An 18184-nucleotide genomic window follows, 5' to 3' on the forward strand; every position below is an offset into this window, starting at 1 on the left:
GGGGGAGAATGGGCCGTTTGCTACTTGGATTGCAGAGATGTTGATTGTTGGGTGACTTTATATCATTTGGATGTCCCTTTATATCATCGCCTGTATAACTGAACTCAATCACGGCTAGATTTTTCCTGTAAGTGGTATGGTAAGAAGAAGAAATATACATTTCACTCCCCCTCGTGATCCATAGTCGCACTACGATATCTCCTGCATGGGTCTAACGTGTTTATCATAAAAATGCATAACCCCTGAACCTCGCAGAAACCCGTCAGACGCTCAGGCACCTAATATCAAACACGGCCGGTCCGGATACCGATTCCGTGACTATTGCCACAGCCCTCAACCTTGGATCTCATTCTCACTGCTCGTAGACCACGATCATGCCTGATCAATCTACCTCAATTTGGAAATCGATGTGAGGTGCATTATCAGATATCATTGACGTATCCCTGCAGGGCAGGCTGGTTGGTCTTAGGCTCGTCAATCGATGTGGCGAGTTAGACCCTTTGTATGCCTATGTATGCGCACAGATACTTTCCGCCAACCTTCTAGAAATTCTCAGTTAGGTAGCATGCGGTTGTGAGAATGAGAAAGAAGCGTTGGTGAAATGCCTAGTTGAATAGAATCATGAATGCCTTTCTTAGGAGCCTGATTTATTTAGTTTATGTGGAGTAATGTATCCCAGTTCACAGTAATATGTCCTATATTAACAGAGTATTCTTTCGTATCTATAAGGTACGTAGAAGTCATTGGTCCTCGCTCTTTGGTTACAATGCCTTTCTTTGCCTCTACCTTGTCATTGACCCGGTAAACGAAGAACTGTGTGACACAGAGCTGACTTGTTCATGGCTACTTTGAGAGTCACGGATCATATTTCCCGTGCTGATTCTCAGTTGGGTACCCAATCCATTGGATCGTATATGCATGTCATGGAATCCGGAACCCTAATATGAGCAATAAGGGCCCAAGTGCTTATGTATGCTCAAAGACCAGGCTCCTCAAACTACTCAACAAGGCCAAAAAGCGAAAAGAATCAGTAAGTAAGCGTGCACTTCTACACTCGAAGATGAAACCTAACCAACTATCTTCTCGTCAGTAAGTAAATCTAAACCCCGGATAATCATCCCCCAAATTCTCCAACTCCTCCCTCGGCAATCCATACCGATAATCCCTCCCCCCTCTCCCCCTCACCTGGTTTTCTCGAATCAAATACCCCAAAAACAGCAAACAGGCGATCCCACACACCCACGTCATGCCTAAGCTGACCCCATACCCCGTCCGATACCCCGGCGCCTCCTCCTGAAAGAAAATGTTACTCGCTACTAACCCACCGCAATTTCCGAACCCGATCTGCATCGCTGATGCAATGCTCTGCTTGTAATGGCCCGCCATGTTGTTGCTCAGCCAGCCCATTAGGATCGGCTGCGTAAGGTATCCGCCGCTGGTGATGGCGAAGATGGCGAAGTAACGCGCTCCGACTGGGACGGAGTATTGCGCGAGGAGAATGACGTAGCCGGTTGTTGCGACGAGGCAACCGGTCAGCGTGAAGAGGTAGCGGTGGCGCAGAAGATCGCTGAGGAGGGCGGCGGAGAGAGTGGTGCTGGTTGCCACGATGTAGACTGGGATGCTCATTACTTGGGCACGCACTGCTGTCCAGCCCAATTGGTGGAGGATTGTGGGGGTGAAGAAGGAGACGGCGTAGCCTGTGTTGACGATACCAAAGTACATGACTGGTCTGTATTTGGATTATTAGCATGTCTTATCTTGATGTTTAATGGTGTGATCTTTGGCGGATTTGATGATCCTAATATCAGAGTCAGAGCGAAGGTACAGTATACTTACCCTAGATAAATCTTCGGGTCTGTGAGGGTTCGCCGCACGGATTTCTTATCGATTCTGTTCATCCGTGCCTCACCTCGATCTTGTTTCAGACGTGCGAGGAGTAGGGATCGTTCGTCTTCGGTCAGAAATTTGGCCGTCTCGGGCCAATCCACGACGATGAATTTGGAGAACGCCGCTATCACTACTGTGGCCAGGCCTTCGATGATGAAGATCCAGCGCCAGCCTTTGTATCCGGCTATGCCAGACATGTTGTTGATAGCGTAGGCGAGGAGCTAGATTGATATTGACATCAGCCAATGCATTACATTGAAATTATATTCAGAAGGCAAAGCAGCATACACCACTAACTGCACCAGCGATGATACTAGCGCTGAAGAAAAGATTGAGTCGCCATTGGAGCTCATGGCGGCGGTAGTACATATTGATAAGATAAACAGAGCCTATATTTGATGATCAGTTGATGGTATGAGAGAATATGAGATGGCACAATAGCGTACCAGGCATGAATCCAGCCTCGAAGAATCCAATCAATACCCGACAGACCACTAACCCGGTGAAACTGCCAGTGATGCCCTGGCAGGTAGTGATGATACCTTCATCATAAGCATCAGTATCCATAAGTATGCATATAAAAACGATACAGGATAAAAGGGACTAACCCCATCCAAACATAATCCCACTCAGCCACCACGAGGGCTTCACCTTCTTCAGGATCATATTACTCGGCACCTCGAACAGAATATACGGGATAAAGAAGACAAACAGCGCGATATTATATTGGTGCCCACTCATACCCAGATCCTTTTCCAGACCCATTAACCGTGCATTTCCGATATTAATGCGGTCCAGGAAGGCAAACATGAAGAGGAGGGTGAGGATAGGGACGACATGGAGGTCACATTTGCGGAGGAGGCGTTTCTCTGCATCGCGATCGGATACTATGTCTTGGGTTTCGGAGGTGGGATTAAGGTCTTCTATTGTGCATTCTTCTGGTTTCTCGGAGTCTAAGGACATGGTTTGGGACGACTTTTGTTGCTTTCTGGAGGGTGGAGAAGAGTGTGTGTACGTGTGGGTTACACCGCAAGGTAGCTGGATGTCACTTTATACAGTCCGAGCTGGTTCCAACAGGCTCAGCTCTCCCCGCAAAACCTTAAAAACAATCACGATTCTTTCTTAGCCGAGCTTCCGCGCTTTATCCATGTTATTTGCCAAGAGGGTGTACAAGTCCATTTGACGAGCAAAGATTAACCTTTCCCTATGAGTGACGGCTAATGAGGAGACAGGATATCTTCGATGCTATAAGAAAGAGGGCAGGATTGGTCCGCGGATTGTCGAAAGTGCGGGGGAATTCCTCTTGCTAGTGACCTGCAGGAAGCAAACAGGATCAAGAAGTCGTATTGGGATGCGGAATGCCGTTCCGCTCAAATGAACCATTTGGGGGGATATTCCGGCACTTGATAGAGCTAACCCTACCTATAAGTGATTGCTATTGCCAGTATACTGTCCTCCTCCACTCAGTTTCTCCAACCAAGTTCTCTCCGCCGTCATTCCAAATCTTCCGGTACTCCATCCTACATTCCCAGGACGAAATCGCTGCCCCCGTGAGGCGGAACACATATTCATAACTGTATTCACGGCCCAGGTGGTCACGTTCCGAGCTAATACACCCCCTGGCTCGAACAACGTATTCCTCATACCCTGAAACCCTTGGTGTGGGGCGCGGCGGTCCCTCGAGTTTTAGTTCGTGCGATATTTGAGGGACTTCTTCCAGGTCTATGCCCAAATCCCTATTGAGGACGGAGATTTGTACCTCATCACCGCCATTAGCACCAGTTCCTCCAAGTCGATAGGTTAATGGGTCTGATGACCTCAGCACTCCATCGATCCTTTTGCCCTCGCTGTAGATATACTCCTTCTCATACTTTGGATTTGCCGGGTATGTCGATGAGAAGCTGGCTGTCCCTGTGACTTCGGCCTCATATCTCGAAGATACCCGGGAGAAATTCCAATTGCCGAGCAACGCCCTGAAAATAGCCCTTGTTAATCCTATACTAGAAGTGTCAGTACCGGGGGTAAGCGTGTCTCTTAAGGAAGCCATCACAATACGCGACTCGGCTAGCATAGAAGGCTCCTTTTGCCCACTAGCCATATACCGAGCAGGAACAACTGGTCCAAGTCTCTCCCCAGTTTCTGAAAGCGGCACCCGATCGATCCCCAAATCCCTGGCAAAAGTCTCCATCAACCCTACGTAGTCTCCCATGGGAAATTGGCCACGGGAGCTCGGACTCACATTTCTGTAGTCACGCATATTTTGTCTTTCTTGTGCCTTGTCCTCCAGCTCCTCTGCTGAAAATCGGATGCCTTGTTCGGAATCAGCTCGATACCAGGATTCCGCAAGTCTCCGCGCTTGCATTTCCACCACTCCCCAGAAGGGTCCCCGATAGAGTCCCACGAATCCTATATCGGGGATTTCTGCGTTGGATATGCCTTTTCCGTCCAGGATAAGGGGGACGTAAGGGTCTTCGCCAGAAAATTCCAGTTTGGAGAGTACATCTTCTTGGAGAAATGAGAGTGAGGCAAATGGCGTGAAGCCAGTGGCCAGGATGACGGCTGTAACGTCTTGGAGAGATACAACATTGCCATCGGAACGCTTGATGTCGATGCTTGCTAGGCCGGACTGGGGGCAGTTAACGGCCAAGACCCGGCCCATCATAGGCTGTACCAAACCTGATTGGACATACCCTGCATAGTCGTCTCCTATAGCGACCCACGAAGGCTGGGTGTCACTCGTCCCGTCGCGAGGATCGGCAACCATATGCCCGGAGTCTGCGTATTGCTTCCCTAGAAGAGAAATGAAGTATCTATTGACCTTAGCAGCTTGCTCCCGCGATACAGGCCCAAAGTTATACTGGACAGGTCCATGTGGACGTCGGGCCAGGTCATTAAGGACAAGATCCAGTGGTAGGAAGTGAACGGATCTCTCCTGAGTGTCGTCTTTCGAGACGGCGTGCGGCAAATATGTGGGTACGGTCCAGAAGGGTCGTGAACAGATGTGGTGGACCTCATAACCTTGAAAATATGAAAGGGTGGAGCGCATCGAGGAAAGATAAAGCGCAAGCGCAGTAGCAGTCTCAACACCCGACATGCTTCCTCCAATGACGACCAATTTACCACTCCCATCCTTAGTGGCACCACAATTTTCAAGCATAAGGCATATATCCTCTTTGGTATGTATGGCAGAGCTATGGATCGTCTTCTCGGCGAAATCAGCCAGTCCAGGAATATATGGGGCATACGGTCTCGAGAAGTATCCAGAAGCGACAATAAGGTAGTCAAAGGTTTCTGATTCCAGTTTTTGATTCGCTGAGCTTTCTCCGGTCGTATTGTTCATACTACTTACAGTTAGCACTTCACAGCAAACCTGGAGGCAAGACAAACCTTTCTGAAACCCACTTTATGGTCCATGATGGCGTCGAACCTACCCTGGTCTCTCGAACAGACCCAACAACTTCGTGCCCCAATCTTAAGACTTCCTTGGGTATATACCGCTCAAAGTACTTTTGTAAATACCTGCCCGCCTGCCAAGCCTGTGGAAACATAGGAATATCGGGGCCATCGAAGACCGACTCCCAGGCTAGATCAGAGAAAGCCACGGTGAACCGACTCTGGTTCGTCCGCATCGACGGATCCACGAATCCATCGCGACGGCTTCGTCCCGGGTTCGCATCACCTTGGGCGGTAGCTGGCGGGTCAATTGGCCAAAGGCCGCCTATTTCATGGCTTTTCTCGAAGATGGTGGGGGAGAATGTTCCCTTGGGGAAATTGTGGAGGAGTGTTTTCGCGGCCACTAGCCCCGAGGGCCCCGCTCCTGGATTTAGTCAGTATAGACACAGTGTGCAATGAGGCAATGCCGGTATGTGAGGATTTTGACATGGTACAAACCAATTATGGCGACCTTCTTAGGTCGGAACATCGTTTTCGTGGACTTTTTGCGATTTGAGGGAACTTTGAGATTAGCATAAAGTACTAACTAGTATATGTGTGGTACGATAAGATTGCTACCTACCCCTCCTTTTAGTGGATCGGAGAGCTAACTGGCCTTGCAATTCATTTGCAGTTTAATGTGCGCATGCTGCAGGTTTCCGTGTAGTGTAGTAGACTTAAACTGCGTAGTCAAGAGAGAAGTGGTGAATGATGCGCAAGCCGACATATATATCTCTAGTAAACTAACTATACATTAATTTTCTATACATTGGTTTTACCAGCAACAAGCATCAAATAAGCCAAGAAGCACTATTGATTAGTAAGAGAATAACTGTGTACAGTAAAACACCATCCATGCAATGGGTATCGGACCAAGGAAGACAAATAAAAAAAATTAAGATAGACTGAAGGAAAGCAAAAGAGGGAGTTTTAGGCAAGGAAGGGGACAAAAAGAAGCGGCCCGAGCCGCGGATCGAACGCGGGACCTCTCGCAGATATGCTTGGGTTATATCCCTAAGCGAGAATCATACCACTAGACCACCCGGGCTTCTTGTTGTTGTTGTGCTGAAGGTATTGCATCAAGAGAGGATGCCAGTAATTCAGCTAACCTTGCACTATGACCGCCTTGCAGCATGATTTGGTGGCAGCGCCCACTATGATGACGTTGATGCCAAGAATGGATTTGCACTCCACCAAAACGTAGCCCCTTTAAACTATGCATCTGGCATCTAACCTGAGGCCTTGGCGGAATTCCCCAAGACATTTTCAGTATTGACGCGTAAGCAACCGATGATCGATAGCGGTATGCGAGGTAAGGAATCGAGTTACTCAGATATGCATGTCGACAACGAAGGATGATAATAGAGAGGGTGAATGTGTTGTAGATCACAGGAAGGTTGTCAATACGACAGTCGCTCAAGCCAGGCGGAGACATGTAACTCATTGCTATGCTTCTCGGGGTAGCACGCCTCGGTGAACTGCTGCTCGGTGACGAACGTATCGACATTTCTTTCCGTCAGGGGAATCTTATATCGGTTCTTCTGTTTCAGAAGTTCTCGTTCAGCGCGTGCCGTAGGGGACAGCTTTTGTAGTGTGTTGCGGATTCGACGGATACCGCCCCCGGGGAAGTGTGAGATACGAGGCGGGCCGAACGGGGCCTCAACCCTCCAGGGGTCCTCGGAGGCGATAGACCGAGCGTTTTTCTTGCGTTGGGAACGGAATTTGGACATTGTCGAGAACAGACGAGGACGGGAAACGTAGAGCGGAGAGAGTAGAGATGTTCATAATTAAGTAGAAAAGGAGGGGGGAGGAAGGAAAGGGGAGGAGAAGGGAGAAGGAAGGCTTCCAGGTATGTAATATACTGAGAGCGGGCCCACGGGAGGGGTCACTTGGGGTGTACCGAAGATGTGAATACCGTCGCAAGGCAACGGCGTGCGGGGACTCTTCGGTCACTGAGCGCACTAAACCTTAGCCTCCCAATGCAGCGGCTCCGAGGAGATAGCCTGCCGACCAGATTAAATGTAAGAGTTACATAAGACCGTAAGAGGGAGATGACACCGATTTGGCGGCCAAAGTAACCTTTCGGCTATCGTTGGCGTTGACTTTTCCTTAGCATTCACTGTGAGTGACGGCAACGCGCTGAGTCCATCTAGGATGTTCCCCACATCGATCATGATCGCCGTAAGAGTGTAGTGTCGGAAAGCTCTACGTCATTGGATGACTTGGACATATCCGCTAATCACTAGCCCATCCTCCGCCGTGTAGATCATCAACCATCTCAGGTGAATTGGAGATGGACTACTACTATTAACGCTTTCCAAGTGGTTTGACTGAAGTACTTACCGTGTATGTACAAGAACATGTTCTATCACGTGGCAGAAGGATAAAAGGGGAAACGGGGTAGTCAAATCAATAGCAAAACTGTTAAGTTTTGTTACAACCCAATGTGCCTGGTTCCACCTGCATGCTGCAGCGCGATGCTACGCAGCCATTGCATCTCCGATGAGGGTGGCGTTGAATTAACTCTGTGTATGGTACAGTACATACAGAACCTTACAATAGGATATCTCCGGAATCGGATAAGGATGACCAGTGCATTGGCGCTAGGCCTTGGCGCGGAATGATCACCATCATGGGCATACAATGGTGGCTAATTTAATTCTCACTGCGATGGAGTCGTACAAAGGCAACGCTGTCGGTCTTTTACTTGCGAGTGGTCTGTCTAAATTAGTGATAGAACGATGGAAGTGAAAGAAAAGAATCAAACATTATTACCGACCGGAGTTAGGCTGAATCGTTAAAGCCTCTTACAGAGCTTGGATAAATCCAAAGACAGATTCTTCTTGTTTATTTTTATTTATGTATCATTATTTTAAATCCTTTAACTTTTTGAAATTCAAAACCACTTGACCCCAAACTGACCATCCTAGAAAGGCCTGGAACCCATCTAGAAGGCAAAGAAGAACACCGAGTGCGGGGTACGTAACGAACGACCATGTCTAGACTGACCTACTGTACCCCCCCTCCAACACCCCCTTGGAGGGCTGCAACGGGCACACAGCATGCTCTGTGATTGGGTGGCTATTATACTCGTCGGTGTCATAGGACTTGGGGACTGCAACAGGCAGGAATTCGGCCCATGGGAAGTGTGCCGCTCTTTAGGGTAAGCAAACAAACTCGGCAGGTTCGTGATCGTTCCGCGGGCCCTCTATTGGTAGTTCGGCATCGAATGGATTTAAGGGTAGGACTTTGGTTCGGTTTTAGGTTCATGGAAATACTAATACCCAGTAAGGTACTGTCCACAATAAGTTTATTAGCCTTTACTTACAATATCTTCATGTGGTGTTTAATCCATGTTATCAAGGCTTTGAAGTTTCTGCTCTCACTGATCTGCTTCCCATTTGGGGTCATGCTCTGTCTCCTTCAACTCGAGAAGTTGTCATGGTCAAAGGTATACATTATGAAATGTTAAACTCGTTGCATTATACACATTTATATGGGCATTAATCATATTCGCCTGTCCGATGCAAAACAGCAACTTGGCCACTCTGGGATTTCATAAAGAGCAAGGGAAGGGGAAGAAAACGTGAACTTTTCTTGGCAGATACAAATCCCTCTGAAAAACATCAGCACGGATGCCGCCGGCCCTGTAAGTGACTTCCTACGAAATCAACAAATCTTTGACACTCATCCCAATCTTCCTTTGGGTGTCGTGTAAGGAATACGGGCGATTGTCGGAAATAGGCTTAGCATTCTCCTCTTGCATCGAGCCTACACTCCCTCGGCAATCCCGATTCAACATGAGGAGTGCGGCCGACGCTTCATGGTCCATCTCTGCAGAGGAAGCATGGTGTGTTTGTGGCTGGAGCACTGGTGAGGGATCGGCTGCCCAAGATCCACGGGACGACCGTAAAGCGCTGTCGCTAGGGTGAGTTGGACCCAACGCTGGACTAGGCAGGATTGAAGTAAAGTCCATAGTTGCACCCGTAGAGGGGATCTGGCTTCGAGGCGAAAACGCAGGTGAGGTAATGTTTGTATGACACCCATTGGGAAGTAGGTCTGGGGACACTGAAGCTGAGTATGTACTGCCCGCTATTTCTCCCAAAACCTCCGGCGACGATGGCGAAGGAGGACCTGGTGGCATGCGATGGGGAACAGCCCTTTGGCTATTGCCTGCAGTTTTAAGATCATGGATACATTGTTCTAAGTAATTGACGTAGTCAATGCTTGCCTAGAGTTTGAGAGCCGTTAGTGATTCGAACTAGGGCATGTTTTGGAGGTCACAACAAACCTGCAGAATGGCAAGCTTGTGCATGTCCTGACCCTTACAGGCTGGGATCATATCCTTGAGGGTTGAGAATTCCTCATTCATCTTAGATCTCCTTCGTCGCTCGATCAAACTGTGCGCTGTCTTGCGAGCAATCTTTCGACCGGCGGCGCTGGTAGCACTGGGCTGCTTCTTCTTGGAAGTGCTAGGAGTCACATTGTTCGAAGCGTTCTTGCTACTATCTTTAGATGGGGTCTTGCTCGCTGTGGGCGCTGGTTTGGATTGGCCTTGGGTCTGTGTCTTCGGTTTCATCTGGATGATTTTGCGTGTGCGAGTGGGAGGTGGTGGAAGATCAAAGTCCTCGAGTGGTCGTTTGATACCCGTTTGCCGGGGTGGGTTTGCACCACGTCCCATGTTAAGGTCCGGGGAAGTTGGGGAAGCAGGAAAATAAGCCGACTGGTCCGATTTGGATGACCTGCGACTGGCACTGTTCGCTTTGGCTGGGCTCATGGCAGCTGGAGGTAATGCAAACGGATCCGCAGTGTCCACGCACACCTGGTCCTTGATTATCAGTTCTCCCGACATTGCTGGGGTTGGCGGTAGACGAGAGCGTGGCATTGTTTATGATTGAAAGGAGTGCCAAAGCCTCTCGTAGGGTCTGGTGATGCCTTGTCTTGAAAAAGAGAGAGTAACTGAAACAAGATCAAGAACTAGTCCGTAATAGTAGAACTATGTAGGACAGGCTTTAAGCGTTGTAACGTCTCGTCTGCGTGATAACGAGATGGAAACTCGACGAATAGGTAGGTAAGACAAGAAACTAACAGGCAAAGGGCTAGATAAGGAGCGAGAGAGGGATCCCCTGAGATGGGATAAGTAGATATTACCCCGAAGTGTCAGCACAAGGATAAATCGGGTAAACGGTCCCAAGGAAAGGCACCGGCATGGTGGAGAGCAACGGGAAAGAGCCGGGAGCGTAATTGAGGGTCGAAGGAAGGCCAATTCGATCGAATGGACTTGAGATGATAGAAAGCACATAAATGATCGACGGACTGGTAGCTGTTGTTCTGATGTCGCGTGCTTGTCGAGCCCACGCGGTACCTTCTCCCCCGGTGATTGGCTAGAGAGTCACGGGAAGGGGGGCACGAGACTTGGGCCGGCTGGAGCCAACTCCCCTATCACTCTGGGGCTCGTGCTCCAGTTCGGCGTTCTTACGGGTGTATTCGACCATTTTGTCCCTTACTTTAGCATCTCTGGTTTCAGTTAAGAGAACCTTCAATTCCAAGTTCTTTGGGTTTCCCCTCACTGCACATCTTTTAGAAAAATTAAAAAAGGAGCCATGGGGTTTGGAGTGACATCCTGATTGGTACTACCAATGAGGGACAATTCTTAAATTTATTGTCCGTTGAGATGATCTTCCTCCCGTTACCAAGCTGGAGCAGTTGGTATCTGCATACATACATACATCCAACAGCGCATGTGTCCTCTTTCTCCTTTCCATTTCCGGTGTGACATCAACAGCAATGAAAAAGATTCAGTAAAGGACGTTCCCCCCAAACACTACACGTGATTCAGTCCAGATCAATTCCCTTTGCTGCATTGCGCAACCTCGTAGATATAAGGGGTTTTATTCCAAGCAACCCTAATTTTCCTACGGTGAATCGCCCCGTCCAGACGGGCATCGAAGCACGTGCGGACCTTTTATCCAACCAGTGGATCTTCTCCAATCTGATCCTGTGAACTTTACTATATCACTTTCTAGCAACGGTTAATGCACCCGGAGAACGAATCCCAGCTACAAACCCCCGTCAGCGATCGTCTCAAGTTACGAGATTGGTATTGCACCATCCCCCCCTCCTCCCTTTCCTCAAAAAGAGCCCAAGCCACGTACCAGAAGTTGGCCTCATTAGGAAGAGCCACCACACAGGCCAGACCCCCTAGCGCACAGGCTTGAGTACAATTCGCCATCCCGACTGTGGTCATTAGAGTCGCATTTGTCGGGGTCCCATGGAGGTTTGGATTTTCTGTCCCAGTGCGGAGGACCGATGTAGAATTTATGGCGGTAATAAGAGCATTAATGAGGCCTGGTTTGTTCATTGCGGATGATGGGGGTTTTGCGAAGTTTGGGCCCAGACGCTGAGATCTTGCTTCAACTCAAGATACTTTGTCCAGTTGACTTGCTAATTTCTCCCAAACCAACTTACCGGTGGATGCGTCTACAGACCCCCTCCTTATATAGACCTCAACATTCCTCCAAAGTAAATTCCTCTACAGGTAGTCTCGTCTAGCCTCCCATAAGCTTCTTTACATTCCTGGCGTCGTCTGTCGCCGGTTCTTAAATTCTTACCGATGTAGGTGATCTATTATGGCACTGGACAGCATTCTTCGGCGCTTCCCCCTTTCCCCAACTTGGGCACATCGTCGGTATTATGTAGTAGTGTAATGTGTACCGTATGATCAATTAAAATGGCTACCTACTTATAAACGCCCTACAAGTTACGCATTCCAATTAATATCTATTATCGAGTTGTGGAATGCTAGTGATTGGTGTCGACTGACAGACCCCGATTCAAGGGAGCAACGCCATTGATAACCGCCACTCATCCTGATTCCTATGTAATGTGATAGGCCGTATAAAATACTTAAGTAGATGTGAGTATAATATTATCCATGGATGTACATTTAGCTTATAAGTTTAGAGTACTATGCCTTCCTGGCTGAAAACAAAGGGAAAAGAGCATATCAGTGAACATCTAAATTTCTGAGACATGTTTTTTACTGCGAATAAACCCAGCCGGTCTAGCCTTCATTCCTTTCATTCTCAAGCAACTTAACATGGAACCTTCATCGCCTCAAGTATAGAGAGGCGCTACGACACAACGTTCATTTGTCGGAATGGATGGTGTTGGTTTCTACGGAGAATTTGTGGTGGTTGGAGAGGTATTATCGTAGCTTGTTCGTTTTGCCTTGAATTTGAATTGGAGCGTTGATTTTAACATTCCGAATTAACTTCTACTTGGTTTTGTTTGTTTTGACCCGGTCCTTTCTTCAGAAAATATTACTATCAGCCTATCTTGTAACCGTAAAACTCGTTGATCAATCAATGGATATGTACTTTGATTCTATCAATCCATAACATCTACATAACAGTATCCACATTACATCCTGACTTAGATACGCTGTTCACTTCAAGTGAACAGTCTGCCAAGAAGAACAGCCCCGAAGTTGTTCTCCACAGGCGAGGCATCCATTCTCCAGACACGATTACCGGCTCTCGAGCTCAGCCAGAGACCATGGTCACTCGAATGTTCTTCGTCGCCTTCAATACGGTGCCTGTTCCGTCGGTCAATGACACAGAGTCCCCGCGTCCACTGCCCGGTGGTCTCGATGCGGATATCCTCAGGCGAGGTCTGGGACGGCTTCCAATTCTCATCATCCGCGGTGATAGCATACCACACGCAGACGGGGTCGTGCAAACTGAGTTCGACATCATCACCGACACGCCCAGTATGCAGTTTCTCGACGGTGCGGAAAGTGTGAGCCATGAAGGCTGACACCCACTCCGCTAACGGCGAGCCTTTCTCCAGGAGTGGCGTGACTGCCTCCCGGAACTGGCCGCGAGAGACACCATGGCGGAGCGTAATATCTAGAGGGAAGATGCGAAGGGTAAGTTGCTTGCTGAGGTTAGTAGGGTAATCCGGGAGACTTGAGTTGGCTGGTGTTGTGCTCTTCGGCGAGGGTGATGTCAGGGCATAGACCCGTGCGGCTGCGAATGCGTCGGCGTACGCGTTGAATTCGGCGGCTGGGGTTACCTGTTCGTTGTCAGCGATTCGTTGTCAAGCTTGCATCTGGGGATGATGCTCTTACATTGCCAGGTTCGTTTACGGCTCCACCCATTACTACCACTTCCTTGACACGCAGGAACGTCTCTGGGTCAGCTGCCGATGCCAATGCGAGGTTGGTCAAAGGTCCGACTGCCACCAGAGTAACGGTGTCCGGGTCATTTTCACGCAAAACACGGAGGATCTCTTCGTGTGCCCGCCGCTTCGAAGGAATGAATGACGGGCGTGACGGGTTGCCCGTCGGGACGGGTTTGACCTCAACGGGATCAGCCGACGGATCGAAGAGATGCTCCCAGGTCTCCTTGGGAGTAAGGTGGGGATGCTGAACAAATCAGTCAGTTAGCTTATGGCGAGGTGCACGAGCGGCACGCTAACATACGCTGGCATGGATTCCTCCCAGACCATCGGTTCCATCTGTAAGGCGTGAGTTAAGTATAAATAACCAACCTGTTTGAAAAGTTGGAAACTTACGAAAATAGTCAGCCAGCATCTTTTGGTCCTCTAGGGGATCCTCCGCACCAACTGCGACGACCGGTGGAGAAGAGCGCAGAGCACCAAAACCTTCAGGGCGGCCTTGTTCCCGGCGCCACTGCATCTCTCGTTCGAGAATATGGAACATCGAGACGACATTACGAAGACAGCTACCTCAATCAGTGAGTCTGGCCTTCTACTGGCTCAGCGTGACGACACTTACCTTCTCACTTCGATATTACCGAAGGTCAGCGAGATAAGAAGAACTTCCACTTCCTCTGGTGTTGCAGAAAGTGCAAGTAAGAGACCAAGGATGTCATCGATGCCCTTTTGAGACTAAAGGTCAGTACTTCGCCAGTAGAAAAAGCGTTCATGTATCACTTACGGGATCGGTATCGATAATAATCTTCTTAGGGGCCATGGTTGAATCTAATTTTATACAGAAAACGAGATCAGTTGTTAGTACCGGTTTTATGGCTGAGGAAAGTGGGATGGTCTTGGCTTTTGTTTGTTCTCCACCTTAAACTCATTTATTAGTCATTATCTAGCTACGTATATACTATTTATACTCCGAGTACCCAAAATATCTATACTATCTACCACTTTGATACAGAGAATATATTGAAACTCATGGTTTTAGCAAATTATCGCTCAAAATCAACAGTTATTCTAGTATATATGTCTCAACATTAATCCAGCAGATATCCAAAGAAATATGGTTATCGCGGAGCTACAAATGATTGTCAATTTGTCATGTCCTAGCAGGTGGTTTAACCTTTAACTTGGTTCTATATGCTTGAATTCATAGTAGTTCTGGTCTACATAATTTGCACAACTTACAGATTCATTGACAGTCCTGGGAGATCCCCTTACAAGGAGACCATAATGTAACCTCTCTGTTACCCTCCCGCCGCTCACCCGCACTAATACTTCCTCTACCAACCCAACCCCCTATAACTATAACTTCTCAATTGTCTCCTTATACAGGATCACCTCGGTAAGATGGTGAAACTGACGGATCAACGATCGAGTGAGTGGGTAAATCTTCTTATTCTGTTTCCCTGGTTGGTCTCTTTTGTTTAGGCATTAATTCTAATTCCCCTTCTCGTGAATATTATTTTCCCTTGCTCCGGCGCTGAGTTGAAGCTAAAACACCGGGCTCAGAGGCGCCGGACTTACCTACTGTAATGGAGTATAATCAAGATGGTGTTGGAATTGGCTGGGCCCTGCTTGCGAACTATGCGACGTCCGCCCGGTTACGCTCGTTCTATCCCAAGTTTAATTAGTCAGAGCCACCTCCTGTCGGCCAGGAGAGCCAAATTAGATGGGCCATACGACGGAACACTTACGGCTCTGTCCTAACGCCGCATAGCAGAAATCACCCCTTCTAGTCACTCCCTTAGATCGCGAGTACGACAGTCCCACAAGGTTGGCGACCCAGCCGAGGGAAATGAACTGCGGCACAATCCAGGTTCCACCGCGGAAACACCCTTGTTTCTCGTTTGACTATATTGAAAGAGAGTATCCTGTAAATAGTACGCCATATAATGCTCTAGGGTACAGGCCCCCAATTGTCCGCGAACGACAAACAAGCATATACGGATCGCACCCCACGGGATGTATACAGGATTTAGGGCTTATGGACAGCTATCCCTCCACCCATTCGGATATCTTGAGAATTCTTGCGAATTTCTGTCAATCTGACTACTGCACAGCCCTACTGAAGGATTCATCATCTTCCCACGCGTATATAGAGGTCGTTGAACCATGGTCTACCTCGGCTACTATACTGTCCGAAGCACTCTCATCACGATCACTTTGGCAACCTTCTTTGTTGGCGGGTATGCACGGTCCAGTCTCTTTGCCGTTACCCTCGTCCCCGGCCAGCTTCCGTCTTGCTGACGGGTTCGGATATGCTTTGCAGCAGAACCACCGCTCTGTCATCCGGCTAAATCTGCAGCACTTTCTCTAGCGCGAAGTCGTCGGCTTCCAGGTGGTGGGGGCTAAGCGTCCCGCTTGGCAGGTGATGGATTCATGATGGTATATATTGCTCCTACTATTGCGGATGCTACTTCTTGATTGGTATAAATGATAACGTGCATGCGCCTTGTACTTTTCATTATCTTTATCTTTCTGATTACGCCCTTTCTCCCTTGCTACGTGCTATTATGTCTTTCCTAAGCCCGTCTATCTGGCTACTTGCAAGGACGCATCCCTTGTCCACCAGAGTTCTCAGAGTTGTCCATATTTCCCTTAGTTACCTCGTCTTGCAACATCGGCATGAAAGACGACGGCTTGGAAATAACATTCAATGCGGGTAGCTATCCATCTCTCCAGCAGCCTGAAAAGGAAACCGATGGCCGTCCACAACACCTGGATAAGTCTGAGGATCCCACAAACTGGCCTCTTTGGCGAAAGTGGTCTATAGTGACCCACATGGCTGTGATGTATATGTTGGCGTATGTCTACTGCCTGTCCTACCAAACGCATTGCTAGTCCTAACCATTTGTGCAGGAATTTGAACCATCATTATCGTCCCGGGTGTACCGCTCATTTTGTCGTGTGTTCGCGTCTCAGGGAAGTTCTATCAGCCGTTAGTTGTGTCCATCTGGGAACTGGGCGAAGGCGTCGGCTCATTCATGGTCGGACCACTATCGGAGCATTACGGGCGCAATATTATCTATTACGGTGGAAACCTTCTTTTTATTCTCTGCTCCGTTGCAGCCGCGCTGAGTCCAAATATCTCCGTTCTAGTGGCCTTCCGCTTCTTCAACGACATGGCAGTTACTTCTCTTATCTTCTCCCCTCCCCCCCAAGTATTACTGGAGACCTGTTTGTCCCAGAGGAACGAGGCGCTGCGATGGCACTGGGTATTACTCTTCCTCTAATCGGGCCTTGCGTGGCCCCGGTTCGTCACGAGCGCCCTTGGCTGGCGATGGGCCATCTGGATCATGGCTATTGCCGTAGGTAGCGTATCACTATTTTCTCTAGCCGTGCTCAAAGAAACATACCGGTTCAAAATCCAATAACGGGATCCCGGCGACGAGAATTGCGAAAGCCCATCATCCGGATTCCTGCTCCAGTCCATCGTCCGTCCGGTGCGGCTCCTCTTCTCTTCGCCCATGCTGCTAGTAATGGCCCTTTATACAGTGCTGACGCACGGTATCTCCTACCTAATCCTGACCATGTTGTCTGAAATCATGTAGGAAGCGTACGGTTTTGGCCAGGGCCCACTGGGCATCACCGTCCTCGGCTGAGGTATGATCCCCTTGCCACCCGCTCTCACCAAAGCTATCCAAATTAACCAGTCCAGCAATCGGCAACATCGTTGGCCCATGCTTTTACGGTCTCATCTCCGACCGCTACGCCAAGCACCGGGGGGTGATAGAAGGCGAATTCAAGCCCGAACAACGCCTGCCGCTGATGGTCTTTGGTACTGCTATGCTCCTCATCGGCTTAACCCTGTACATTTAGTCGGCTGACAAGCACGCCCACTGGATCGTGTCCCCTTATCGGGACGGGCACCATCGGCTTCAGCATGCTTCTGGCCAAGCCGCCCACGGAAAACTACCTGGTCGACACCTTCGACAAGCAGCGTGTCTCCGCATTCGCCCTGTCGGCCAATGCCACACCCTATGCGCTCTCTTCGGGGCCTTCTTTCCCCTCGCCAGCCCATCCCCGTATCACTCACTCGGTGGGTTGGGGAAACTCCCTCCTGGCGTTTCTCTCGCTGGCGTTCTTGTCGCTGTTTACGGCGCTCTGGTTACGTGGGGAGGGGTTCCGGAAGTTGGGCTGGGGATATCTCTAGAGAAGTCTCAGGGCCTTCAACCGGGTAGAGGGAGAGGCGGAGAGGCCGTGTCATAGTCACACGATAATTTAACTTACTTAGTCCTCAATGGAAAACACATGAGTGTCTAGGGATCTGACCCGCTCGGAGTATTATTAAGAGTCCTAGTTAACTAACTATATTCAGTTTTGCTGAGATAATGAAGTAGGTTTGAACGACGTTACATTCACCCCCCTAGGCAAGCAGGCTGCCACGATGTACTCCAGGCAAGTATCAGTACTCGAAGAAGCCTCGTGGCTCTGTGCATGAGGTTGGGATGATTCTTCACATGGTCACGCAAGGGGGTGGTTTGTTTATCCGAATACTACTAGAATCAAACCTGTCATCTTTTCCCAGGATGACGGAATTCTGGAGACAGGATGATTACAGTAAGAAGGGGAATTTTTGAGGCGATGTGTCCTGTTTCCCCAGTCGGGCATGGCGCGATACCGGATTCCGAAA

The 18184-nt window shown here is 49.0% G+C and overlaps 7 protein-coding genes and 1 non-coding gene across 8 annotated transcripts; 1 reads left to right on the forward strand and 7 right to left on the reverse strand.

Moving 5' to 3' along the window:
- Window positions 1–1048: 1048 nt before the first annotated feature.
- On the reverse strand, window positions 1049–2850 carry BDW43DRAFT_313036 (major facilitator superfamily domain-containing protein; the record flags this gene model as incomplete). Its single annotated transcript, XM_032047494.1, has 6 exons — window positions 1049–1075; window positions 1186–1729; window positions 1837–2108; window positions 2176–2276; window positions 2334–2429; window positions 2496–2850. 6 exons carry the CDS (start codon window positions 2848–2850, stop codon window positions 1049–1051), a joined length of 1395 nt encoding a protein of 464 aa, XP_031898354.1.
- A 472-nt stretch (window positions 2851–3322) lies between these two features.
- On the reverse strand, window positions 3323–5809 carry BDW43DRAFT_313037 (uncharacterized protein; the record flags this gene model as incomplete). The annotated part of the gene is made up of 3 exons (XM_032047495.1): window positions 3323–5228; window positions 5290–5704; window positions 5779–5809. The coding sequence occupies 3 exons, from the start codon at window positions 5807–5809 to the stop codon at window positions 3323–3325; spliced, it is 2352 nt and encodes a 783-aa protein (XP_031898355.1).
- Window positions 5810–6277: 468 nt separating this feature from the next.
- Window positions 6278–6367, reverse strand: BDW43DRAFT_t166. The gene has a single exon. It is a non-coding gene; the product is annotated as a tRNA-Pro (tRNA).
- Window positions 6368–6719: 352 nt separating this feature from the next.
- On the reverse strand, window positions 6720–7049 carry BDW43DRAFT_313038 (uncharacterized protein; the record flags this gene model as incomplete). Its single annotated transcript, XM_032047496.1, has 1 exon — window positions 6720–7049. The coding sequence occupies one exon, from the start codon at window positions 7047–7049 to the stop codon at window positions 6720–6722; it is 330 nt and encodes a 109-aa protein (XP_031898356.1).
- Window positions 7050–8294: 1245 nt separating this feature from the next.
- Window positions 8295–10626, reverse strand: BDW43DRAFT_282510 (HLH-domain-containing protein). Its single transcript, XM_032042637.1, has 2 exons — window positions 9611–10626; window positions 8295–9550 (listed from the first exon to the last, which is right to left on the reverse strand). Exons 1-2 carry the CDS (start codon window positions 10202–10204, stop codon window positions 8981–8983), a joined length of 1164 nt encoding a protein of 387 aa, XP_031898357.1. The 5' UTR covers window positions 10205–10626; the 3' UTR covers window positions 8295–8980.
- Window positions 10627–11208: 582 nt separating this feature from the next.
- On the reverse strand, window positions 11209–11830 carry BDW43DRAFT_282512 (uncharacterized protein). The gene has a single exon (XM_032042638.1). The coding sequence runs from the start codon at window positions 11678–11680 to the stop codon at window positions 11342–11344; it is 339 nt and encodes a 112-aa protein (XP_031898358.1). The 5' UTR covers window positions 11681–11830; the 3' UTR covers window positions 11209–11341.
- A 796-nt stretch (window positions 11831–12626) lies between these two features.
- On the reverse strand, window positions 12627–14362 carry BDW43DRAFT_282513 (putative nucleoside hydrolase). The gene is made up of 6 exons (XM_032042639.1): window positions 14282–14362; window positions 14120–14223; window positions 13897–14066; window positions 13805–13839; window positions 13451–13747; window positions 12627–13395 (listed from the first exon to the last, which is right to left on the reverse strand). Exons 1-6 carry the CDS (start codon window positions 14315–14317, stop codon window positions 12772–12774), a joined length of 1266 nt encoding a protein of 421 aa, XP_031898359.1. The 5' UTR covers window positions 14318–14362; the 3' UTR covers window positions 12627–12771.
- Window positions 14363–16176: 1814 nt separating this feature from the next.
- BDW43DRAFT_301714 (major facilitator superfamily domain-containing protein) lies at window positions 16177–17704 on the forward strand (the record flags this gene model as incomplete). The annotated part of the gene is made up of 6 exons (XM_032045099.1): window positions 16177–16213; window positions 16474–16712; window positions 16742–16804; window positions 16944–17098; window positions 17205–17369; window positions 17434–17704. The coding sequence occupies 6 exons, from the start codon at window positions 16177–16179 to the stop codon at window positions 17702–17704; spliced, it is 930 nt and encodes a 309-aa protein (XP_031898360.1).
- Between the last annotated feature and the right edge of the window lie 480 nt (window positions 17705–18184).

Source organism: Aspergillus alliaceus (assembly GCF_009176365.1).
Source record: "Aspergillus alliaceus strain CBS 536.65 unplaced genomic scaffold BDW43scaffold_34, whole genome shotgun sequence".
Lineage (NCBI taxonomy): Eukaryota > Fungi > Ascomycota > Eurotiomycetes > Eurotiales > Aspergillaceae > Aspergillus > Aspergillus alliaceus.

Coding starts and splice junctions, on each gene's coding strand:
- BDW43DRAFT_282510 (XM_032042637.1), bottom strand. CDS start 10,204: ATGCCACGCTCTCGTCTACCGCCAACCCCAGCAATGTCGGGAGAACTG. Junction 9,551..9,610: donor ACAAGCTTGCCATTCTGCAG/GTTTGTTGTGAC, acceptor CTCAAACTCTAG/GCAAGCATTGACTACGTCAA.
- BDW43DRAFT_282513 (XM_032042639.1), bottom strand. CDS start 14,317: ATGGCCCCTAAGAAGATTATTATCGATACCGATCCC. Junction 14,224..14,281: donor TTATTATCGATACCGATCCC/GTAAGTGATACA, acceptor TAGTCTCAAAAG/GGCATCGATGACATCCTTGG. Junction 13,748..13,804: donor TGGGAGGAATCCATGCCAGC/GTATGTTAGCGT, acceptor TGATTTGTTCAG/CATCCCCACCTTACTCCCAA.
- BDW43DRAFT_282512 (XM_032042638.1), bottom strand. CDS start 11,680: ATGAACAAACCAGGCCTCATTAATGCTCTTATTACCGCCATAAATTCT.